Here is a 26,779-nt window from a genome sequence, read left to right on the forward strand (position 1 = left end):
CTCTCAAGGAAAGCTTGTCACTTGATTTCTGGCAGAGCAGGCAAATGTCGCATGCCATCTTCAAGGGTGGTAATAGTTTTTACCTCCTGTAGTCATTATAATATTAATAATGATAAAAGCTTTCAAAGTAAATTTTTTACTTTTTCAAAGTGAAAAGTCAAACCCACTATTTGTCCGGTTCACCCACACAACTTCAGAACAATCTTGTTCAGGTTTGACTGATGTGCTATTAGAATGTTTTTTTTTTCATGTAAGACAAAAAGTATGAATTTGTAGCTCTCAAACTAGATTTTCCACACTTGGTAGGCTTCTGTTCCTTCCATGAACCAGTTGTTCTCAAACTTATCTCCCACCAGTCACTTCCCCCACGCTCTTCCATGTTATCCACCCCATACTTTCCCTGGAATGCCCTCAACCCTACAATATTGTGAACTTTTACAGGAACCACTTCTCTCTCTTCTTATCTCCATTTCCACTCTCTATAGAGCACTCTTTCTCCACCCAGAAACCTTGTACAGGTTACTTCCAGGTTGGAAAAGCTATGCTCTTAAGTATTACTAAAATTTATTTTAATCTAATATTCTGGCAAAGATGGCTCAGTGTCTAAAATGTCTTATGTGAAGGGTTTTGAACAAATTTTATTGTGCTTTAAACTTAAGAGATTTATCAGCAAGCACCATTGTGACTTATTTCCCTCGTTTTTCTGTTATATGCATAAAGCATTTTGATTCATTTTGTAGAGAGGGTTTTTTTTAGTTACTTAAAAATTCCAATAACCATAGTCAGTGTTAGAGTGAAAATAAGTCCTCTCGTGTATTATATTATGTGTACTAACTAGTACAATCTTACTCCTGATTGTATCACAAATCTGCATTTGGTCTTCAGAATCCTGCGGTGTATTTCATTAAAGGAAGGTGCCAATCTTTAACCATTATCTACAAGAGAAAAATAATATCATACACATGTGAAATATGAAGCCAAGTCTTTTCCAATGAAAAAGTTAAATTGACTAAGTATTTTTCATACCTATTTCAGGTGATGCAGTCAATATGAAGAATTCACATGATTTAATAATATCTCTTTCTGTGAGTCTTGACTCACATTTTTTCTGGCAGTTGTAGCTGTTCTTGCTGGTTGTAGGACAGTGGATTATTGGTATCACACTTATGTTGAAATTCTTCCTTTCAAACCTTAAACATGCAGAATACTACCCATCCACCAGTGAATATTACAAGTATGGCTATAGAATAATTTTTCAGTGTGGGCTGTAGAGTGGAGCCTTTTCATTTTCAAACATCTTTTAGCTTTTTTGATGCATAAGGGGTGACAGTTTTTAATTGTTCCTTTGAATTTCCCCTTGCAGCAATAAAAATTGCTGACAAAGGCAGTCTTATTTGTAGCCATTAATGCTTAGGTATATAAAATCTCAACAGATTTCCATCAAGGTTATTTTTTCCATGTGGAATAGCTTTTGTGTACTCTTTCACTAATCAAGGCTGCTTTGGTGTAGACTGGACTTACAAGGTCAACAGTCCTTGAATTGGAGAAGATAGTTTTATGGTCTGCTGAGAAACAGGCTTTACATGGAAATTAAATACAAGAACAAGGGCTGGAAAATGTTAACGCTGTGGTACAAAGTAAAACATACCTGTGTGAGCCAAGGACAGAATAATAGTCACTTTTAATTTCCTGAATTAGGTTAGGTTCTATTTCAGTCTCCTTATTTAAATATTCCTTTTGCCTGAATTTTTTAGAACTTTTTTGAAGGGTTATATTGACCAGCTTTTCAGCTACTGAATGTTGACACCAGTTAATCACGTTTCTTTGTCTTATAGTGAAACTCAAGATTCCTATGTTTATGTTGTTGTATTTTTCATGATTTGAAATATAATTAGTAGGAGTGCCTGGTTTGACTGTTTCTGATGCTTTGGATGTATTAAGTTTCATTGCCCAGTATGTGGGAATGTAGACAGCTTTTACCAGCTCATTAACCTTTTAAAATTGGCTGCAGAATGGATTATTTCCTGTCAGCATCTCAGGTCAGTGAGTGGATTACACTCCAGTAGACTCCTTCTAGAATATTTGAAAAATGTTAAGATACCACAGCATTGATTGACTAGCATGATTTTTCCAATTTACATGTTGTTTTTGGGGGGAAATGCAGGTAAGACAGTAGGTTAATCTTGTCATTGTTCTGAAGTCAGGAAAAGCAAGCATCAACTAAGAAAACTCCACTAGCTGATCCTGTTCTACTGCAAAATGTAAATGTTTTGTACAGATGCAGCACGTTTTCAGGATGATATTAAGAATAGTGTATGTTTGGACCAGAATGAAGTGCATATGACTGTGTGTGATCTCACTGATGTCCTTGGCCACTATAAAGTATTGGTCCTGGATGTGTTCTTAGGATGTAACGAGACTAGGAAGGGTGGCCTTTGTTTCTCTTTATATAAAGTAGTACCCTAGCCTTTGCAGAAGCCATAGTTCCTGTACCTGTAGGCATCACATATATGGAACTTGCTAACAGGTAGGTGGATACGGAGACATGCTATGAGTCCTGAAGTTAGCAGACTTCAAAGCCCTTCATATTATTTGCTAATTCTATTCAAGCCCAGTAAGATTGTAGTGAAAAGACATGAAGAAACTTTGTTGCTATCATGCAGTTTGTTACTTAAAGATGATTTGGATTAGTTACATGGTCTCAATAGCGTAAATTAAAATTACAGAATGCATCAAAAAGAGTCAGTTCTGAATTGCATACTGTATAAATGAAGTATCTGTCATATATTGGTTTTTATGCATTAACCTAGTAACTTGATGTTGTGGTTTGAACCTGGCTGATAACAGTGGACCACACAGCCACTTACTGCTCCTTCCCCATTATGGGATGGCGAGGAGGAAATCCACCCAGAACATAGTGGGTCAAGACAAGGGCTATGAGGTTTTGACTCGCCAATTATGCTCACAGGAAAAGCAGACTCAGTTTGGGGAAAACTCAGTTTAATTTATCATTAGCCAAATCAAAACAGGGCAAAGAGAAAACACAAACCAAAGCTTAAATATATTCTCCTCACACCTCTCCTCTTCCCAAGCCCAAAGTACTTTGTTCTTACTATCTCTACCTCTACCTCCCAGTGGGACAGGGAGTGGGGTTTACAGTCTGGACGCCACAGGTTCTTCTCTGCTGCTCCTTCTTCTTTAGGGAGAAGGATTCCTCACAGTGTTCCCCTATTTCACTGTGGGGTCCCTCCCATGGGAGAAAATCCTTCAGGAACCCATCCAGCGAGAGTCCCTCCCACCAGGCCTGCTTCCTTGGGTGCAAACTGCTCCATTGCGGGCGGCCCACAGAGCCATGGACTACTTCAGGAGCAGTCCTCTCCATGGCTGCAGGGCCACAACATCTGCTCTGTGATCCTCCCCAGGCTGCAGGATTCCACATGGGCAGCAGGTCTGCAATACCTGCTCCATCATGGGCCTTCAGGGTCTGCTCCACTGTGCTCCTCCATAAGTGCAGGGGACAGGCTGCCACCTCACTATGGCATCTAGAGAAAAATCTCTTCAGGCACCTTCTTCCTCTCGTTTCTCACCAGCCTTGGTTTGCCTGGTCCAACATTGCTCTCCTCTGGTGTTGTTCTCTCTGTCCACATGTTGCTTTCTCTCACCTCCCCCTTCTCCTCTGCCTGCTCCTACCTTGTATCTCCCCTTTGCGAATATGTTAATCACAGAGGCAAAAATCTTTTTGTTCACTCAGGTGAACTCAGGGAGAGCTCTTGCAGCTGCTTACATGAGCCATCCTTGAGGGAGGGGACCCCTTCCCTGCTACCAAAAATGGCACTGCATAAACCCCGAACACTTTGTCACAAATAATAAAGTTTCTGCTCTCCAGGATTCTTAATTGAAGGAATGTTTTTGATTTGTCCATGTCACTGAAAGCCATAGTAGAAATGAGAATCTTGAAACTAACTTCTAACTGTGCTTTTCAAGGTGCCTCATAAAAAGAGACTTACTTGTACTGTTATTTGCAGGAGTAAACACTTGCTTTTGTGGAAATATGTACACTGGGTATGACATTGAATATAGCTTTTCCTTCTAAAACCTTTCTCAATAGGTAGTTGCTTGTTTTAACTGAACTGATTACTAAACTAGTCTTCTAATAAATGTTTATGACAGCTTGACATCATCCTCTTAGAAATCTCTGTTCATCAGAGCACTGACATGCCTGTGCTAGTGTGGTGGGTATCATAACTTAAAGTTGATTGGTCTGGTAAATGAATACTGAATATCTGCAGCTTTGGGTTGCAGTCACGTTGTTCTGTGTTACTGGCATATTGTTAGAACCTTAGACAGTGATTCCAAAGATTGTATGATTGGATACTTTGTTTTCCTGGTCTTGCATTTAGCATAACAATATATACTACATACTATGTTTGTATTTACATTAGTTTTTTAGGTATTAATACAGCTGCTGAGTTTAACTGCTATGTCACATGGTGTCCATATATTATTATTATTATTGAAATTATATTTCTCTGTGCATCTTAATGTAGGAACAAGTTTGGGTTTTTTCAATTTTTGCTTGTTCAAGCTGAAGAACTTGGTATTCATGACATTTGTTAACCCCAAAATTATGTTTTGTATATCATTATAGTTTGCAAATTCCTAGTCCTTGATTTGTTACTTTATTTTTATTGTGCTGTAGTACAGTTATTCTGGATGAGTTTAATTTCCTTTTCTTCATTCCAGGGTTGGGAAGAAACTGTGGATGCTTCCATTTCCTACTTGTTAAGAACTTGTTTGTCTAAGAGCTCTAAAGAACAAGCCCTGACTCTCAGCAGTGAGTTGTGCATGCCCAAAGACACGAGTAGGCTGAAGAAAAACATCACTCTCTTCTGTGACAGATTGGCCAAAGGTGGTCGCCTTTCCTTAGGTACAGATCCAGCCACTCAGCAAGCTTCTGTCATGCCAGGTGAGACATGAAGTACATATTACTAATTCAAAATATTGCTTTCCTCTATTAAAACTAGAAATTAGGGACATCTGATTGTGTTAGCAGTTTGGTTTTCACTGTTTGTCGAAACCAAACACGAAGTGTGTTGCAGACTAATAGCATAAGGTAGGTAATGCAACAATTTTAAATGCAAGTTTTATCTCAATTTAATCATTTACAGTATGTGCACAGCAGTGCAGCAAATGAACCTCAGATGGTCATCTTTATCCTCTGAAAGCTTTATCACATTTCTCTGCACTTTTAAATGGAAAGCATACATGTGTGCATTATGGAAGAATGGGAAGTGAGAAGTCCTAATTTCTTGAGAGATAAATTATTATGCTTGCATTACTGTCTTTATGGCATATTCATATAACTAATTGTGAAGGAGTCATCACACTGAATAAAAAAATCTGGAACTTTAGTTGAGTGGATATCTCACAGAAAGCATAAAATTAAAGATTAAACTAATTTAACTAGATGTTGAATAATATTCCTTATTTGGACAACAAACGTAGAGAAGATTTTAAAGTGCACAATGATTTAAATTAATGTACTGGAATTCTCATTATTTAAAGATATTTTATTCATATCCCTTTCTGTATTCCTACTTTTTGATAACAATGGGACCACAATCTCTGTAGAGTCTGCTGGCATATTTGTACTGTTGCAAGATGTTTTTCCTGCTGTTGTTCTCTGTTGAGACAGCCTCTTAAAAACATCAGATTCTCTTGCTGGCTTGGAAATGGGTTTTCTTCCCCAGCTTTGTGCTCTGAATTTGGGTTGGATGTTCATTCAGCTTCATAGTCTCCTAAACCACATAATATCACTACGGGCTTTCACCTCAATGTCCTCCTTCACCTACAGCAGTCTTCTCAGCTGTAGGGAAAAGTATGTATTGTATACACACATCATGCTTAAATTTGGGAGTTTATTTTGTTTTAATGGGTAAAGTTTATGGTAAAGTTTAGAGCTGTGTCTTGATTTTCTGTATTTTTTATATTACAAAGATTTCATTCCTTTTTAATGTGATCTGAATGGCCTGTGCAATGTTTCAGCAACTCAGAGTCTTTCTTATTACTGTGTACAGACCTCCTTTGCATGATCTACTTTAAATGATTTCATAAAACAGGTATGTGAAATGGTAGGAGTGTTAATTTTTTTTCATATTATCCTATTTCTGTACCTGAAAGCAGACTGATGATCATGTGAAGTGAACAAGTAAGCAAGAATATGTATGAAATTCATTTTATACATTTTTGTTAGTGTTTCTTTACAAGACTAAAGTATGTGGTAAGTGTATTGCATTTGTTGAAAATAAAAAAAGATTATATAGGCATTGTTTTACCTTCTAAAAATTTTAAAAAGGGGTAAATAGCTGCAGTTGATCTTTTTCTATCTAAGCTAATAGGATATTATAAAGCTCCCTGTTCAATTGACTGGTGTTAGAGTTCAGGGGACTTCAATTTGATTATGATTAGTTCTGTTAGCAAAAGAGTAAAACCTAAAATAAATATAACAAATTAGGAGAAATCTTGCTTTTGATGGAGGACCTTGGGAAAGCTGTCTGGTCATGCTTTCCATGTTGCATATATAAAGGGTAATAATAATAATAAAAAAATTGAATCTACTGCTTTCTGTTCCTGATCTCAATTTAACACCACAAAGACATGAGTGACATGTAGTAGAATAATTTTGACTGTGGTGGTACAGGGAGATGGATTTACTACCTCTCAAATAAAAATAATACAAGGAACAAATGTAATCCAAGCAAAACACAAGATATGTAACTCTGGGCCATTAGGCATGTATTGATGAGATGTGGGACCATGATTACCATTTTACATGATGAACAGTGAAAAATTAAGTACCTGCAAGGATCTGGTTGAGAGCTGGTATAGCAATGTCCCACATATACTGGTTTAGCTGTACTTGAAATGCCCTTTGGCCATGGTTTACACTAAAAAGAATTAAAAACTATAATTCAAATGCAGATTCCAAAATAATTTTACTTTCAAAATTAGCGTGTAGCCCTTTTGAGTATCAAATCAACTAATTAAGAATCAAAATTATGACCTAATTAGGCTAACACTTCAGAACACCAAAGAAAGTATCATTTAAAGAACCTTTAAAATCCAATAGAATTTCTTGTTTTCACTAAGAGTTCAGCCTGAAGCCTTGATTAAAAAAAAGTTTTTACATTTCTGCATTTGCTCGTAGAACCATAATGGTTGGAAAGGACCTTCAGGGTCATGGAGTCCAACTGTCAGTCCTGTACCACCTTAACCTTTAAATCACTTCCCGAAGTGCCACATCTACCCATTTTTTTTAATACCCCCAAATACTCATTACCTGTTGAGAATATGTTTTTTTGAAAAATATAGAAGAGCTTAAAAATAAGAAATTTAATGTTCGTTAGCAGGACAGGCATACTGGAGAGAGTACTCCTACCAAACCTCCAAACTGGGAGTTTTCTTGGGAGAATAAAGGTTTTAATGAGGCTTCTGAACATATTTGTCTTGTCACCTGTTTGTGTTTTCTGTGGCTGTCTCTGCAGTAAGAGATGTGGTAAGTAATGTGGTCCATTAGAAGCAGATCTGCAAGGGGAAGTGCTTGAGGCTGGCAAAGTAACTTTTAGCATCTGTATGTTTTAGAGGGTGTTTGAACTGGCTCTGTTCCTGCCTGGTGTGCTGATATTCTATTAGCAGTTGAAGTGCTTTGGATGCAGTACTAGGATTTGTCTGCCCAGTTAGATTGACCTGCCCAAAAACAGCCCTCAGTGTGAAAACAGTGCAGTCAGAGAGGTTAGTCAAGAAATTTCTCTCAGGATTACAAATAAAAATACCTGATCAGTCTACACCAGGAAGAAATAGACAATGGTCTTATAAACATTATATGAAATAACTATATGTTATTAGGTAAAGACCTATTTGATAATGACTGTAAAATAAATAAACTGCTTCTCCCAGTCCCTTAAAAGAATAGGACCAGGAAGAGGAGAATGCGGTAGAGCTATACATGGAGATGGAGGGAGTGAGAGTTGAATTTGGATCCAAGGATTTTTGGTTAAATACTGAATGTTGATGTAGGGGAAAGTTCTTTGGGGTGTTTAAGCTCCAAGCCAAAGATGGTCCTGTAGTGTAGGTGTCATTGAGAAGCTTGAGGAGCTTGTTTGCTGCTGCTTTTTTTAAAAATTATTCTTTTTCTTAGTGGTGGAAACTCCTTTTTTCTACAGCATCTAACATTTAAGAACTTGTTTAAAAGTGCCTATGATCCTCCTGACATCGCAGGACTGTAACAGTAAGCTGGATGTCTAGAATTTACATTTAATGTGTTCAAGATGATATTCCCTGTAGTCTAGAGAAATTGCCTGAAGCCACATTGAAAAGCTGATTATTATCTTGAAGTGTGCAACTATTTCAAAGATGCCTTCAGAAAATAGTTCAGTATTTGTAGTTAATCCAAGAGGATATGTTAGAAATAAGCCATGGTTTTTGCTGGGTCTGTTTTTGTTCATTATTTTCTTTAATGGCTTCAGTGATGGGATATGGAGCATTAATGTTAAAATTGTGGGCTTGCAACAAATGAGCAGTAGTTTCAAGCACACTGAAAGAGGCTTAGCTCTGATCTTGACAGAGGAAGGAGCTTAACTCTGTAAGATGGTGTTCAGTCAAAACAAGGACAAAGGACTCTAGCGAATGAGAATCAGATAAACCAAAATTTGAGAAATGGTTCCTCAAGCATTGTTGCCAGAGGACGGACTCCTAGGGGTTCTGATGGACCAGCAACTGAATAGAAGTCAGTAATTGGGTCCTATTAAAGAAAGAATTCCAACTTTGAGATGTGGCTTCAATGGGGAGATATAATTATTTATTTCTATTCTTCATGAGAAAGATTTGATTGGAATTACATGGCAGCACAACTTAAGAATGACTTAGACAAATTGAATAGAGTTCAGAGAAGAGCACAAAAATTATAAATGAATGAAACAATTTTGCTTTTTGTTTCCTGTGAGGGAAAAAGAAAGGTTGAAGAGGGGTATGATAGTTTTTCAGTATGTAAAATGTTCTTATAAGGATGATGAAAAGTTATTCAGGATCATTGGCTAAATATGATTATAACTGTAAGCCACATCAGGCTGTATCATTTACTGTGTTGCTTTTGGCAATGCATAAATGGTTGGATGAGAGGAATGGTGAGGGGCTTAGGGAGTGGTGCCAACCCCAAATGTGGGTCAGTGCCAGGGAAGTGCTAAGGAAAGGTGCTGTAGACCACCAAGGTTGTGATGTATTGAGTTGAATGGATGCAAAAATTCATAACAAATCATGATGACCTTCGGGGAATGAATTCTGTAGCTTTAAAAGGTCTTTTATAATACCAGTGTGTTTTTCAGGATTGCTTTGAAAACCTAAAGTGGTATCAACCATGGCTGCACAGGGACTTTTTTAGGTGTCAGTCTGACTGGAGCTCTATTTGCAGTATTACCTCAGCTTTATTTTGGGTAACTTAGCTACTCTTTGGCCAGAATGATACCCTGCTTTTCCTGTAATAGTGTGTGTGCAGATTGCATCATGTTGCACTTATATCAGTTTAGTTCTTTGGCCAAGCAAGATTTTTTGTTTTTTTAATTTTATCTTTGTTTAGAAGATCTTCCTATTGTGCTTTAGCATGATTTACTTACATAGTTGAATATAACTGGAGCAGCAGAGGAACTGTTATTTAACCTGAAAATGTATTACTGAGGACTGCATCACTGAAATCTGTGGAATGCCAGACTGTGTTCTCCGATTGACTGAATCTTCAGATCTGAAATGATAATATTTTTTAATTTTTCAAGTGTACTGCAATTCTCCATTTTTATGATATGATTCTTTCAATCTGATTATCAATGGGTAAATGCTAACTTTAAAGTGTATTTACTCATGCTTAGGAAGACAAAAGTTTTTCTAGTTTCATTTTTTGTTTGTTTGTTTGTTTTCTTTCATGTATAAGCTTATAAAAGCCTCTCTTCAGAATGCTGCAGTGGTATACATGAGTGAATATTGCCATTTTGAATCTGTGTTCTTAACTGGAAAACTGGAATGCAACAGAATGTGTCATATTCCTTAAGGAACTCTCTGTTTACATGCTACTAAACTTGAGGAGAATGTCAGGACTAATGGGAAAAACATGTGGAAGTTCCTGGAAGACCAATGTTCATTTGTGTGTGTGTATAAATATGTATATATATAAAAATAGACATAAACATTGTTGTAAAGTTCTGATTACACAGAGTATACTATAAATAAAGACTAGTTTGATCCAAAGAAATAGGATTTTTCTTGTTGCAGATTCCTCTCTTTGACAGTTAATTGTCAATGTTTCATTGGTCATTAGGGGAAAGAAACAAGCAGTCTAAGTCAGGTATTCTCAGTGATACACAAAAAGTCTTGTGGAATGTAGTGCCTGCCACTTGTTACTAACACAGATTCCAGTCTCCCATCTGTCATGGGAATGTTATCTCAGTAGCAACTACAGTGATTTTCTTGCCTGGAAAAGTTAGAATCACATAGTTGAAAAATATTCAAAGTTATTTGGCAGTGTGCAGAGGGCAGAGAAATCAGCACCAGGGACTAGGTGATACTTTAAATCACCAGCAGATATTCTCAAAATCATCAGAGGCTGATGATCATGGCTTGAAAATTTTTCCTGTAACTGTATTTCCTGTATTGTGAGCCTCTCAATCTGGGTTCTGCAAAGGACTTACTGTAGAGAAAATCCTGAAGTCACAAGTGTGAAACTATCAGGCAATAAGATTTCAGCAAGGTTTGACAAAGAAGATGACTAAACAGTGTGATCATTGCATACTTCTGTATCCAGTTTGTGTGCCTCTGCTTGGCTGAGCTGTTCAGCTGGTATAAACATGCTTCTTTTCTCCATATAATTGCAGATGATAAGCATATAAGAATGATAATAAGAACCAAGAAATGGCTTTAATTTTGTCAACCTCTAGCACTGTCATGCACTGTGTTCTAGTTCTCCATGTTTAAAATATTTTTTTCAGAAATTTATTAGCTGTTCATGATGAACAGTTCTATCCATATAAAAGCCTAGAAATAAACAAATAGTAATAAATCAAACATTTTAAACTAATTACTTGGTTTCTATTTTTGAGACTAAAATATGTCCCTTGCCCCACAAAGCTGATTTAGTGAAAAGGCAGAGGAGCAGCAAATCATTAGGGAGAGCTTTGAGAGTGCTTACAGCAACATGATTTTGTGGTTGCTCAAGAAAAGCTTAAGAACAACTTTCTGGAGGCAGAAACAGTGATTGTTTGGCCCTCATGTGACTCTCTTTAATCTTTGTAACTTCTTTCCATTGTAACTTTATTAACTCTTTAAAAATTTCCATTATTTTAGTAACATTAGTAATTTGTTTCTGCAGAACAGAAAATGGAACTACATAGAAATGAATTGACTTCCCCAAGGTCATACCATGAGCCAGTAGTACCTGTGTCGAAACAGAATTAAATATGCCTTGAAGTCTTGTGTTGTTGCTTTTATGTACAGTTGGTTTTAGGTGTTTTGCTCTTAAAACAGGTTGTAGATTAACAGATTGTGGTAAGACATCTTGCCTTGCTACCTGTTCTTATATCATTCTGCATGGTTCAGGTGAACACATTTAAAAGATCAAACTGGGTAAGAGAATGAGAAAGAATGGCTGAGGTGGTCCTCAATTTCAAATTCAGCCAAATTTGATTGCTCTGCTGGACTCAAATCGTAGTTCCCCGAATGGTTAATTTCAAGAAATTTGGATTTTTTTATTTTATTGAAAAATAGGTACTGATAGAAAAAACATTTTTGTTTGTTTGGGACATTCCAACATTCCAGCGTTGTGAAAAGGGACAAAATAAGATGGAAATGTAACAAGACACATTTGTGGGCAGGGTTGTGAAAAGGTTTTTATTATGTTGTTTAGAAAATCTCCCCTCCTCAATTGATATTACAGCTGGCAAAAACCACAGAGGGAAGGAGTACAAAGGTTAAGAAGGCTAAAGTAATAACCTTTTAAAAAAATGAATAATTTAAAGAGGAAAATGTCATGCATAATGAATAAAAAAGAAATCCCGCTTGAGATTTGGGATTCATTCATTTATTGTACTATGAAATTTAGTTGGCAGCACTGCAATTCCAACTTGCCTCAGCTAAGTACAGTTAGGATCAACACATTAGTGCCTTGGTATGTACAATCCGATTGCTGGCTCTTTGTGTTGAAACCTATTAAATTTTAATATGTCCTACTTAAGTATAAGTGTTCACAAATGACTCATAATGTTGAGGTAAGCTTTTGGTGAAAATAATTTTTACTTGAAAGAATTTCCCCTAATGGTCATATTTGTCACTGGGCTTTATTTTCCATATTGTATGAGTCCTTTAGAGACCACAAGCAGAAATTAACTTCTAGAATCTGCACTAAAAAGGTAATTTTTCAAAACTACCAAAAAGTATTGCTTAAGGAGAAAGTGTTCAGCCTGTGACTTTCCATTTTAGAAGACTCAGTAATATCAAGTAAAAAAGTAAAAGTAAATCCTAGATAGTTATTCTAAGAGGCTGTATCAAATGATGTCATCTGTTTTTAAACAAAGCTAAACTTCAGTAATGTGGCATTATTCTTTTATTTGCAGTGTGCTATTAATGGGGAGTTGGTCTTGTATGTCCAGTCATACTTTTGAATTTCCACTTAAGAGGTTTCCCTTTGTTCCTTTAAGATTTTGTTTCCTGTGGTATTTCAAGAACTACTGGTATGAAGCAGTGGCTTCATATTCGTACATCAGCTGCAGGCATTTGAAGAGCATAAGTAGCAGTTTGGATAACATTATTTTACCTTTTCAGTCTCTAACTAGAAAAGACCACTTCAAAATTATAATGTCATTTCCTAAGTGCAATCATAGCAAAACATATTCATCCACAAAAAGGTGTTGGGATGAGAGATCCCACAGAGGCATGAAAGCAGGGGTGGAGTGGAAAATGGTTTTCGCGTCACCTCTCTTAAAATAGTTTTTCATTTTGTTGTTGCTTTGGGGTTTTCGTTCTGTTTTGGTTTGTTTTAATTATATGTGTGTGCAACATTTCAGTTGTTAAAAGAAATACTTAAAATCAAGATATGTAGCTCAAGGCACGATATGTCTAGATTAACAATTTATTCAGTTTCTTCTGTCTGGAAGTAGCATCTCTTAGTACAGGTACAACTTCTTACAGATCAGTATTTGTGGCTGTTGTTTGAGGTACCACAAAACATTTGTTTTACATTTACTATTTTTTCTTGTTTTCTGGCACATCTAGGTTGAGTAAACCTGACTCTTTCTGACATAAATTAAATGCAGCTTAGCTGAAATTGCTTGTGGTAAAGCATTCTGAACTGTTCTGAGCAAGTGGGCCTAGGGTGAGATAGTTATTTGCATGATTTTTTTTCTTTTTTAACACTGAATTTTCCTTGCAGCTTTTGAAAGACATACTTTTACTCTTCATATTTTGTTAAGTTCTCAAAAAAACACATGTGACGGTATGGACATTTTTTCTCACTATTCAGGTCTTTAAAAAACAGAGTAAATGGGTTCATGTATGTGGAACTGATTTAATAATTTTTATTATATAGGCAGTATGACTAATATGTATGAGTCTGTGGAATTCTGTGCAAAACTATGTAGATCACTAATACCACTTACAAAATATTTCCTCTTCCATGTTACCATAAAGGAGCCTAATAAATGTAAACCTAGTGAAAATCTTGTATTTTGTACATGCAGAACTGATTTTTCAATTACTTTAGATTTTTAGGGCCTAATCCAAATCCTGATGAAATCTGTGGGAGTTTTTCCATAGACTTCAGTAACCTTTGGCTCAGGCCCCCATTTTTCAATTTTTCAAAGAGATTTGCCAAAAATCTGCAGAAAGCCAGGCACTTGGAAAGTTTTTACTTGCTAAGTACAGCTGTTTTCGAGTTGCACATAGAAGAGTTCCCAGTGCTTTTTTTTTTTTTTTTTTTTTTTTTAAACAACAAAAAAATAGTTTTAAAGGTCTTATGGCTTTAGTAGGTGAAAGAGTGGCTTTAATATTTGAAGCAGAAGTTGCCTAGAGTCTTAGTGTACGCATGAAAAATTCTGTGGAATCATAGAATCATAGAATTGGCTGGGTTGGAAGGGACCTCAGAGATCATCAAGTCCAACCCTTGAACCACCGTTGCGGTTGCCAGACCATGGCACTGAGTGCCACATCCAGTCTCTTTTTAAAGATCTCCAGGGACGGAGAATCCACTATTTCCCTGGGCAGCCCATTACAATGCCTGATCACCCTCTCCATAAAGAAATTGTTTCTAATATCTAACCTAAACCTCCCCTGGCACAACTTAAGACCATGCCCTCTTGTCTTGCTGAGAGTTGCCTGGGAAAAGAGCCCAACCCCCCCCTGGCTACACCCTCCTTTCAGGGAGTTGTAGAGAGTGATGAGGTCTCCCCTGAGCCTCCTCTTCTCCAGACTGAACAGCCCCAGCTCCCTCAGCCTCTCCTCATAGGATCTGTGCTCCAGTCCCTTCACCAGCCTGGTTGCCCTCCTTTGGACCTGCTCCAGGACCTCGATATCCTTCCTAAACTGAGGGGCCCAGAACTGGACACAGTACTCGATGTGTGGCCTCACCAGGGCTGAGTACAGGGGCAGAATCCCTTCCTTGGACCTGCTGGCCACGCTGTTCCTGATACAGGCCAGGATGCCATTGGCCTTCTTGGCTACCTGGGCACACTGCTGTACTAGAAGATTATTTTTAAGAAGTCTGAGTACATGATAACAAAGCTTAAAATGACAATGTTGATGTAAGTTTCTCTAATTTTTTCTTGGTCTGTGAGTTTCAGAAAGCCAGTGATGTTACCTAATATTTTTTTTTTTTTTCCCCATCTACAAACTAAAACTACACTGCAGTACTTGTTCCCTGAGGCTATCTACACCAGTTTGAGAGAGAGGGCTCTTAATCTTCAGGGAAATTATTAAACATCCAGATCCATGTAGTGAAGCAGGGTGGTTTTTACTGCCTCTGGGTGGTAGCATCACTGGAGTTGGAGGCACATGTGAATGGACAGACTGATTATTTTAGAAAGTATGAAGCACAGCCTGTGCCTCAGCAAGCAGAGCTCATAGCCTTGTGTATCAGTCTAAGATTAAAATAGTGATGTTTTTAAGGTAGTGTCATGGGTTATGGATGGCAGTCAAGGTGGAGAATGTCTCACAATTTCCCTTTCATTTTTTACATTTTTTGAGTGATGGCCTCCACCTCAGATAGGATGTGAACTGAGCTGCAGTAAAGCTCCTCAGTCAGTTACATTGTGATCTGTCCCCACATGATCTCCATGGCTTTTTCTACAGGGAAAAAGGGTGATATCTTCCTGAATCCAAATGCCTGACATTGTTACAAAGTTGAGCATCATCATTATTTAACTTGCATATATTTTTTTCCTTCATTTTTAAAGAGTGAGAGCATTTTGGAAGACCAGTTATTTTTATGACTGTTCTCTTTTTTGTGAGCAGTTAACTATTCGTCTACTTGTGTAGTATCAATGGCTTAGCTGGTGTTCATATGGTAAGTGAAGATACATTAATACAATTTTGCCTTGCCCCTGTGTTTATTCAGATTCACCCAAATCTAGTACTTTAATCTGGTATTTGAGCTGGAAAATGTAATGAAATCAAGGATGTGGTGCTTCATGACACTGGCAGATTTGAAGTTCTTTAAAATACTTCTCTTTTTTCTACTTGTGCCACTGGCATAACCACAAACAGTGTTGGTAAGAAGGCAAGCAAGCTAAAAACTACATAGATGTGAATCCCTAAGGCTTGTTTTGATTCAGTTATACTTTGGGGCAGATTTAGCTCATGCTATGCTAATTAGAATGTTGCTAAAGCACTAATGAAAAAATACTGTATAGTTAACTAAATAATACAAAAGTACTTTATTGTAGAATTAGAAAAAACCTTCATCAAACTGGTAAAAACTGCAGGCTTGATGAGTTTCATGTGATTAACATGGCAGGTTGCATCTCTGTTGGGTTTTTGCTGTGTATTGTGAGTGCAAATACCAGATCAGGGTGCATTGCCAGTAGCTCTCAGTCTTTTGATGAAAGATGGACCTTATTAATTCTGACCTTCACCAAAGCTTATGGTTATTCTACTTGAAGAAAGCTAGTTAACTGTAAATTGGCGATATCACCAAAAGGGGTTGTACTTCAAAGTTGGGATATGATTAGGGGGATGTTCCACTTTATTAATCGAGTTTAAGTTTTATTGACCTACTGTCTTCATTGTAACAATAGGCACCTGTGCCACACTGTGTTTCAAAGAACATTTACTCAGCCTTTAAATTTACCATTAGAGATCAAAGAGGAGTCTGTATATGAATGATGAAGGATGCCTCAATTCAAATGGATGGCTGAACAAAAATAGTGCAATGGGAGGGCCGTAAATATTGTGAGCAGTGTTTTTTAATGGAAGTTATGTGGTGCTGAACTGCATTAAATTTTATAGCTGCACTGAAAAATCTCAGGATTATCTTAAAAATGTATCAGAGTACTGATAAGCGTGTGTTCCTCCTAGCACTTTTTTCAAACAAACTATTCAGTCAAAACTCAAGGTTTTTAAAGTAAAATTAATTGCTGGTGACATTCTTGAAAGCAGCTCAGAAATCGATGGATGCTTGAATTACATACAGGAATTTGTGGAGGACATTTCAGAATAAAGTCTGGCTAAATGATCAACTGTTTCCTTCCAATCTTAAAATTTACTTAAATAGGTATGAATTAGTAACTCTTACTTTTTATCTTCTCTATAACAGAGAGGCTTCTTGTAACCATAGTGATCATTAGAGTCATTAGGTTGCTGTTCAGGGATACTTAAATGAAGTTATAAACTGACATTCTCATTTCAATCAGGTCACTGAAAAAGCAGGCAATAATATGACAGGAGTTATGGAGGAGATAAAAATGAGTGGAGTAAATTATATTAGTTATTCTGGATCTGATTGCATCCTACCATAAATTTTTGGGAACCAGGAAATTCTGTGGAGTAATGTGAAGTAGAATCCAGCCAGATATGACATAAGTAAAGAGGGTCAGATCTAGCAAGGACCATATCACATATTGTAGACAGGATCTTCCTATACTTCTGTGATTCTGTTCTAAAAGTTCTTTTGAAAGTAAGGTAGGTTTTTATGATATCTGTCGCAGAAAACGGCTGCCACATTTCTCTACAAAGACATTGTATTGACAGACTAACACTTTGCAATACTTTCACAGTCTGAGGAGAATGAATTATCCAATTCTGCTTGATTATTTAGTTTAATTGGTTATCAAGACAAAAATGTTTGTTGTACAGGTTTACAACAGATTTCCCAAGCGTATATATATATATGTACACACTTGTGTGTGTGTGTATGTATATATATATATATAAAGTACAGTACTCTGTTAAAAAAAGAGCCTTCATTTTTGGTCGTCTTTGCAGCACATTAAAACACACATAGTTTAGTGTAAAATTGATTCTCCTGTGTATGACTTAGTTCACTTTGACTATTGCATTACATATACATTAAATATTTTTTTGTTGTTGTTTTAGTGTGGTTCCAGTGTATATTGTAAAACCTTTGAAGAAATATGAGGTCTTCAAATTATATAATTCATGGTTATTCTACTCTGAATTTGGGTCCATGCTAAGTAGAAAGTATTCCTTCAAGTGTGTACTTTGGGGTTCACTGGAAAACGGGAAGCTTTCTGCAGCACAACATTGCCAAAGCAAGAAAGCACTTCCTTTCTTGTTAAAACTATTCCTTTTAAATGCAGATATGCTGGTTCAGCAGGTATGAACATCAGTGTGTGGTAATAGGTGCAAAGGGAGTGATAATTAATTTTCAAACCAGTAGTAAGATTATAGTAAGGAAAGCTTTGATATTTCTGGATCTTTGCTAAGATAGATCTTTGTGGATGTAGTTTGATTATGTTGTAATGTTTTTGGCATTCTACCTTGGTAGAATGGAAAAGGAGAAGTTATAGAGGTATAAACAATTAAGACTTGGTATGGTAGGTTGCATTAAGAAATTCTTGGAGGGCCCAGCAGTCTGGGCCTTCTAAACAGTGAAATAATTATTTGATCAACAAGATAAGGGTGAAATTCTGACCGCTCTGAAGTTGCTGGGAGTTTTGCCATTGACTTAATTTAGTCAGGATTTCTTCCATTTTCTTGACAATACTGTATGTTACTGTTTTACCTGTGTTCAAGTAGTGGTTGATAACCATCTGGTTTAGGAGAATGCATGAGAGTGAACTGTGAGTGGAATACTTTTAAAATACCTTCAGAGCTTGAATTCACTTCAGGTGTGTCTTCCTCCAGTGTTTGGACAAAAAGGAAGGTGGAGAGAATGGTTTTTACCTCATTGCAGATTTGGTGTTAGTAGAAAGGAAAAAACAAACACCCCACTATGAGGGAAAAAATATAGACTCTTATAGCCTCGTTTTTTCCTGCAACTTAGGTGCAGTGATAGGAATGCTCTCCTCCCATCTTCATGGCAAGTACAGATAGAAAAACATTTTAAAAATATGAAGATTACATAGATAATTTTCTATTAATTCTTTCTGAGCACCAAGTAGGAAAGAGCATGTAGTGTTGTTGTAGCAAACCACTGAAAAAGTCTGACTTCAGCAACTGCCACAATGCATGGACTTTAAAAGTTGTATTTCACCTGGTATTTATTTTTTTCCTCTCGTTGAAATCTTCAAATGAGGAAAAGGAATTTTCATGTACCTTGTAAGTTACAATTATAACTTGTATACAAAGAATGACATATTGTTGCTTATACCATAGTCTGTAGTGGAGAGAACCTCTTGTGTAATTGGCGCTTAACAAATTAAGCCATTTAGCTGGTGCACAAAAATACCACAAGTGTTAGAGGGTTCATAGGATAAAATGAACAGTCTGCTTAAAGTAGCATTTCATGTTAGAGAAAGTGCAGATGCTGATGCAAGATGTATTATATTTCCATAATCAGTGATAGAGAACAAGAATTGTTTAACAATCCATATCCTTATGCGTTCACTTAAGCTATGGGCAGATCAATAAAAAAGCATTAAGGCTGGTGCCAGCTGAAGATATTATACCTGCAAATATATTTGACTACATAACGGAAACTGAATCTGGATTTCAGTAACTCTATTTACACAAATCATTACCTAGACAATGTCTTTTCTAATTTCTCTTTTAGTTCTGGGTCATTTCGAAAGGGAAAGCCTATACTCAGTAAATGAGGTTTCCTGTTTAGTTAATTTTAACAAATAATTTTTCTGTATATGGAGGGGCATACATAATGTTATATAGTTGTTGAAGTGCTTAATAATAATTTATTAACTTTTTCTTATATTTAAAGTTATTCCTGAGTCCATCTGTGCAACAATGGTTAATTGTACATAGAAGAAATGAGCATGTGTTGAAATGATTGCTTCATTAAAATAAGCTTTCTGGACTCCTTAAAATCCTATAATGTACTGTCATTTACTAATAGAGTGTTGAGGGTTGTGTTGCATTCTAGATACTGGTCTGATTTCATAAATTTTACATGAGGAATAAAATACATTGACCTGTAGGAAACTGTTGAATATATGAAATTAGGAACAAAATTTGAAGATTCAGAACAGCTCAAAGTATACTTGCAGTTGATTTGACTCTAATATATTTAGAGTATCTTTAAATATTTTGTGCATTGTGGGGACTCAGAAATTGCTAATGCTGTTATTAAATTTTGTTAAAATACACTGTCAAAAAAGTTAATGTAACAGATCATATGTTTGATGGAAGCAAACCAGTTACTTGATCTTTGATTTGCCACTCAGATACAAATATCTGGATTTAAGTTAGTTTCTTTCAAGTGATGTACAAGTAGGGAAGAAAAATATAAATGATATGCTAGTGCTGTAGCTAAAGAGTTTAAAGAAAGAAGAAATGGAATTTATAAAGAGGGTAAAGGAGGCATGACGTTGCTGAAGGAGAAGGAGCAGCTGTGGTGCTATTTTAATCAGTAGCTTCATACAGAAAAGCCTAGCAAATTATTTAAAGCATATTTGTGTTTACAGTAACCTACCTTCATTTGAGAATGGCTTTAGGCAGTAAAAGCCAATTCCAAATGACACTGTTTTTGTGATTCTGTGAAATAATGTTTAATTAGGGATTCTAGCATGGTCTTTTTGCCTTGTTTATTGTGTTTGCATGGCAAGGTTTTGGTAGCAGGAGGGCTACAGAGGTGCCTTCCAAGAGTGGCTGATAGAAGGTTCCCCTGTGTCTGACAGAGCTAACACCAATAGCTCCAAGATAGACCCACTTGTGGCCAAGGTCATAGCACCTCTGTGATAGCCAAGGTCATAGCCAAGGTCATTATCACCTCTGTGATAACACATATAAGAAGGGGAAAGATAAATAGCAGTGCAATTGAAGCCAGAGAGAGAAGTAAGAATATGTGAGAGCAACAACTCTGCAGACACTGAGGTCAGCGAAGCAGGGGGAGGAGGTGCTCCAGACAACCAGATATTCCCCTGTAGCTGGTGTTGAAGTCAGTGGTGAGGCAGGCTGTCCCCCTTTGGCCTATGGAACTCCATGGTGATGCAGATACCCACCTGCAGCCGCTGGAGGACCCCATGTCCTCCCCATGCCCCACAGGGGATGCTCAAAGGAGACTGTGACCCCATGGGAGAGCTGTGTTGGAGCACTCTGTTACTGAGGGACTGCACTCTGTGCTGAGGTCTCACACTGGAGCAGTTTGTGAGAAGCTGCAGCCCATGGTAAGGACTCACAGACAAGTTTGTAGAGGGCTGTTTCCTATTGGAGGGACCCTCATGCTGGGTTGGGGGAAGTGTGTTAAGAGTCCTTCCCCCAAGCTTGAAGGAGCAGCAGAGACAGCTTGTGGTGACTTGACCTCAACCCCCATTTCCCATATCCCTGTGCTGCTGGGGGGAAAGAGGCAGAGAATTCAGGAGTGACATGATCCTGGAGTGGATGAAGTGGAGGAAAGGCATTCTAAAATTTGGGTTTATTTCTGATTATCCTACTCTGATTTGATTGGTAAAAAATTAATTTTCTCCAAGTTGACTTTGTTTGCCCATGATGAATTAGTGAATGATCTCCCCCTGTCCCTATCTCAAGCCAGAAGCTTTTTGTTATACTTGATCTCCCATGTGCTGATGAGAAAGGGGAGTGACAGAAGTTGTTGTTGGCATACAGCATCCATCCAGGGTCAGTCTACTACATCTAGTTCTGTAAAATGGCTGCAATGTGGACAGAAGTGGACAGAAACTAAGCAAACCTGTTTTGGACCTTGGGAAATTCTTTATCATAGTTTGAAGGTCTAATTACTAATTTTATTTTATGGCTTTCATAAACAAGCCTAGCTTGTTGCTGAAATGTCTCAATATTAATAACTCTTGTCACTGAAGTTTCACTGAATTCTCCTTGGAAAAAACCCTAAAGATTATGTCACTATACATGAGGAAAAGAGTTACAGTATTACTTGTATTGAATTTCAGCACTTGGCATTTTATATTTTCTAGTCCAGTGTCTTTCTAAATGTAAATGTAAGTTTGCTTGCCAGATTCTTTTGGGAACTGAGATTGTCAGAACTAGAGTGTTTAAATGTTTATAGCATGACTGCTGTTGTTTAATGAAATGTTTTCAATGATACTTGGTCTCAGAATTTTGTATTTACATTTTTAATTTTCCATTGTGAACTAATAGTTCATTTTTAGTCCTTTTTATAAATGCAGTTGTTTACCACTGTAGTTTCTGTTCAGGGGTTGCTCAAAGCTCTTGCTGTCTTGGTAGTCAGAAAGCTAATTTCAAGTGAAAAATAATTTAGGATTACTTCCTTCTTGTTCTAAGAGTGTCTTCTATTTTGCCAGGCACTAAGGATTTCTCTCCTAATTGCATGATATTTCAAAATCAGTCTGTTCTATTTTCAGTCCTCTTAGTTAAGCATGCTCATGTGTCAATAAGGCGTTTCCTATACGACCTTCAGATGAGTTTTTCCAGGTTTATTTAATGTGACACAAACATGGGAACAAGAATTGGAGAAAGTGTACCAGATGTCTTCTTATGAGTGCCTTGTTCAATAGTACTACTGCTTTCTTGATCCTTACTTGGAACATTTTCAGGTGAATTTAAGAATGGCATTCACATTTTTCCTAGTCGTCATACTGGAGCCTTTTTCTTTCATCATCCTGTGATTATTTCTGTGTGTTTTCTGTCTTCTTTAATTTCCATAACACCATTTCTGATTATAGTAAATTTCACATAATACTAAAGCAACTGCAATTGTTACTGAAATCTGATCTTGTTATTATATATTCAAAATTTAACATGTATTAAAGTACTATATAATTGTTTTCCAGATTGACCAGCTTTGTATGGTCCAATTGTAGTCTTTCAGTAACCCATCACAATAATGCTGTTGAGTATTAGTCTACCATTTTGCCTTTCTGAGCAACATAGATCCTTCAGTACCTACCTTTGAGTCCCAGTTACTGGTCCACTGTCTTCTGTTATCCAGTTTATTGTGATACTGGCCCTTGGTGTCAGCAGTTTTTGTTCCTATAGTCTCTTGTCCAAAAAGATGCACTAGCACACTTCTCAAATGCTTTTTATTTGATTTCACAAAGTTTTTGATCTGGATTAGGAATTAATCATGACTGTTAACTTGTTATCTTTTTCTGTCTGACTGCTGTTCCATTAAAGCTGTCTCAAAGACCCTGCATAGCAAAGACTTGTGCAGAAAATTGCATCACCTTTTATTTCATATTCACCACTGGGAAAAAAATTCCATTTTTACTAACCTGCATTACTGAACTGTTAAGAGATTGTAAACAGTGTTTTGTCTGGATCAGTACTGAGTCTCCTTCAAGGTGAAGAGTTGTTTGAGCCTCTCAACCAGTCAAAGAATACCTTTAAAGTTGTGCAATATGGTTGTGTGACTAATAGGACACAGAACTGCAAACTACACCACAAACATTTACTGTCTCTTCAGCTACTGACTGTAGGGATTGAGGTCTTGTTCTTTCTTTATTAGTAAGTCCAAACTTTGTGTGTATAAATACATATAAATAGCTAATGTCTGTATATGTGTCTGTATGCTTCCTTGAAGTGTGCTTCATGGATGTGCTTCAGGAAATAGAAGTGTTTTAGTTGGGAATGGGAACAAACTATTTCTCTGAAATTTTTAGAATTATGAACACCAGGAAGGATTGATATCAAGGTTAAGAGAGACAGTTTTTTGGTCAGTCTTCTTTCAGTGTACGATAGAGAAAGTTTAGATGCTACATAAAGACATTATTTTTTTTTTTTTTTTTTTTTTTTTTTTTTTATTTTTTATTATTTTTTTGAGAAACATGCTTGGGAAGTCCCAGCTTCTCTGACTTGCAGGTGTTCTGTTGGAGTGTGTTGGCAGATGAAAACCAGAACTGGCAGTAGAAACTCATTTGAATACACTTTTAGAAAAATAATTAGAAAAATGTTTATCAAAGAGAACATTACCTATTTTAAGATTTTCATGTAAATTAGTCAAAAACTCTAGAGGTCTAGTAGCCTCCTTACTGAGGTACATTACTGAAACAATGCAATAAACACAAGCTCTGCTGAACAGGAAGAATATCTTATTGGAGACAAAATATTTGTGATAAATTTATTTTTATATTTATTATTTATATCCTAATGAATATGTATGTACATTGATGTGCAAAAAATGAATATATATTTGTAAACCAAAACTAAAAGTGTCAAACCACTGGCATATTCCTACTTCTTTCCAAAAGGGTAGCATGAGAGAATAATGATGATAGTATAATCTATAACTTCTGCTACTGCTGCATTTAAGCATTTTGAAATAAAACCTTTTTGTGTTAGGCTAATTGAAAGCTACACCTAACTGTATGCTGAATATGGAGAAAAGGATGGGAGACCCAGTCAACAAAGAACACCAAGGGTTATATGAGGCAGTGTGATCGGAAAAAGATGATTTTTATTGTTATGGTGTTTGTCAAGAGTTATATTTCCCTTGAAAAGTCCTTGTTATAAGCTGATTTCTTTAATGCTGTCACAGAAAGGCAGATGGAAGTCCCACAATCACTACAAAACTCAGTAACAAATACCTTTCCCAACACACACCCTAACACTGAGCATGTTTGCAATCCAGTCTGTGCGCAGCTGTCATCATTCATTCTTTGTTCATACTGAGTAACAAATTACTTTTGGTAGATACTGAGTGGCATTATGCAGTTTAATGTTACTGCGTTAGTGTTGCTGAGTGTTGATTTTGATTGTGTTCATGGCTGAATGTCCAATAACGCTGCTTGAATGAAAACAGCTGCTAGGTCTGTCCTTAACAATGTGTTTCCCAATGGCATTTGTATGACTTTCATCCCACATGCAGTGAATCTCATCCTGGAAGAATGGCCAAGACAATTTGACCATTTCAACAGCATAATTGTGTCCAGAAAGATGTTCTAGTTCCTGAAAGATTTTATGAATTCAAGTGTTTTCAAAATACTTGCAGGGGCTACAAGCTCAAACAGAAGCCACACAATTGGTGCAAATTATCTCTGTGTAGCTGTCAATTCAAATAGTGGCAAGCTCTTATAGGAGAAACCATGACATTTGTGAACTACAAGATGTGTTAAGAAATATTTTGGTAAAATGAGTAAAGCTGAACAACAGTCTGGTATGTCTCTGTGTACTCCCATTGAAAATATGTTTTTATCTTCAGTGACCTTGGACTACATGTTGAGTTGATACAGTTTTTTATTAATTTATTATTCCATTAGAATGTAATACGGAAATATTTTCCATTGTTTAGTTGAATTTGGCTATGCCAAATCAGGCACAAAACAATGGAATTTTGTGACGGCCCAATTGTATCCTACTGTTAGACCTATGTGCTTTGTTCAGAAATCTAGAAGTGATTCATTAGTGGCTCTATATTTAACTAGTGAATATCTGAACTAAACCTGGACTGTTTTCTACTATGAATTCTAACTGTGTTTATTGTCAGATAGCTATTTTAAAAATAATTTAAAAATCCTTCCTTTCTTGTCCTTTCTCCTTCTTATATTCTGCAATAGAAATGCACTTGCATTTCTTGAATGTGCCTTCTTCAAATGAGAGATCCTAATCCAGGCCTGCTATGTGAATAAATGCTCCCTGTACCTCATCATATACTCAAATATGTCTTGGTTTTGTCTATAGATTTTGTTGTTTTATCTCCATTCTTGTCAGCAGCAACAACACTATCTATCTACAAACCCTGCCTGTAGTGTTTACTTCAAAAGGCAAGCTACTTTCTAAGTATCCTAAGAAAATTTACAGGCCTTGGATAAAGGTAGCTAGAAGAATCAGTAGAAGTAATTGGTTTGTAGAGAAACAAGATAAACCAGGTGCCTCGAGTTGCCAAAGAGTGGGTGTGAGTCCACCTGTGCCTGATTAGGACAGGCCCCCTATTACCAGGGGCCAATAAAGGTGGGACACACACCCACGAGGAGGAAGCTCACTCTGGTGCGAGGCAATGGAGAAGCCAGCAGCTCGTTGAGCCTCAGGAGCAAGAAAGGCTCTTCCTGCTACATTGGTTGACTCTTTTAGAGAATAATCTTTAATGCCCTAGACTGCATTTTTAATATACGCTTCCCTAAAAGTTATGGACAGCACAGAGAACCCAACTGAACACAGGTTTGCATGTAGTCTTGGAATTTTGACAAAATAATTTTGCTGTTTAGATTATCTCCATTGTATAATGGTATACACATGGATGACAAGACCCACTATTTAGACAGCTTCCTGCTTGCATTTTGGCTTTGGCTGCCAAAGACTGCTCAGGAAGCTTTTTTTTTCTTCTTCTTTCTGTATGCTCTTATAAGAGTTAATTTCAGAGGAAAATGGAAACTTTATGCATAGCTGAGATTGTGATTGAGTGGAAAAGAAAGAGGAAACCCAAATAGTCTTTCCCTCAAAGTGCCTTTTCATTTTTTAGATGTATACTACTTTTGTTTTCCTGTTTTTCATCTTTTAGAGCTGTGTTAAAATTTGCAAAAACATGGTGATAGGAACCTGTAGGAAAACTGTCAGTACTTATTTTTTTTGTTCAATATGTATTATGTTTATATTTCCTTTGGGTGTGGGTGTCTTTTTCCAGCTTAAGAACCAAATGTGTTACAAAAACAAATGTAGTGAAAATAAACAAGAGAAGTCTCATTTCCTTTGGTGAACAAAGTTCACAATTAGCTTGAATGTAATTTTTTGCATGTTGTACCCTATCAAACAGTTTTTCTGGCTAAAGGTTGCTTTCTTGGATTCATCACAACTGATAAAAGATCTGTGATGTCAGGCAAGAATTTAGCTATACAGAAAAAGGGGAAAGAGTGGGTCAAATGTAATAACATATTCTACATGCTATTCCTGCCAACAATTAATGGGGAAATTCATTTTATGGAGCACTGTTTACAGACTGACATCTGGAGAACTTCTCAACTTGGATCATTTCCAGGATGGAGATTTATGTACTACTATTCCTGCCTCTTTCCCCCCTTTTTCCTTAAATATTTCACTTCTCTGATTATGAATGAATGTGAGTTATTCTGCTGCTGTGATTTCTTTTAGGATTCCAGGTGCATAATAAGTTTAAATGCTTGCTAAAATGGACATGTAGTGGATACTTTTGGAAATATTTACAGAGGTAGAGAAGAATGCAAATATATTTTTT

At 36.7% G+C, this 26,779-nt stretch overlaps 1 protein-coding gene across 1 annotated transcript in view; it reads left to right on the top strand.

Moving 5' to 3' along the window:
- Positions 1-26,779, top strand: part of BBS9 (Bardet-Biedl syndrome 9) — a 171,845-nt gene that overhangs the window by 135,052 nt on the left and 10,014 nt on the right. Inside the window, exon 21 of the mRNA XM_030444644.1 lies at positions 4,744-4,966. Within this exon, the coding sequence (XP_030300504.1) occupies positions 4,744-4,966 (223 nt within the window). The remainder of the gene's footprint in view (positions 1-4,743; positions 4,967-26,779) is intronic.

Source organism: Calypte anna, chromosome 2, assembly GCF_003957555.1.
Source record: "Calypte anna isolate BGI_N300 chromosome 2, bCalAnn1_v1.p, whole genome shotgun sequence".
Classification (NCBI taxonomy): Eukaryota; Metazoa; Chordata; class Aves; order Apodiformes; family Trochilidae; genus Calypte; species Calypte anna.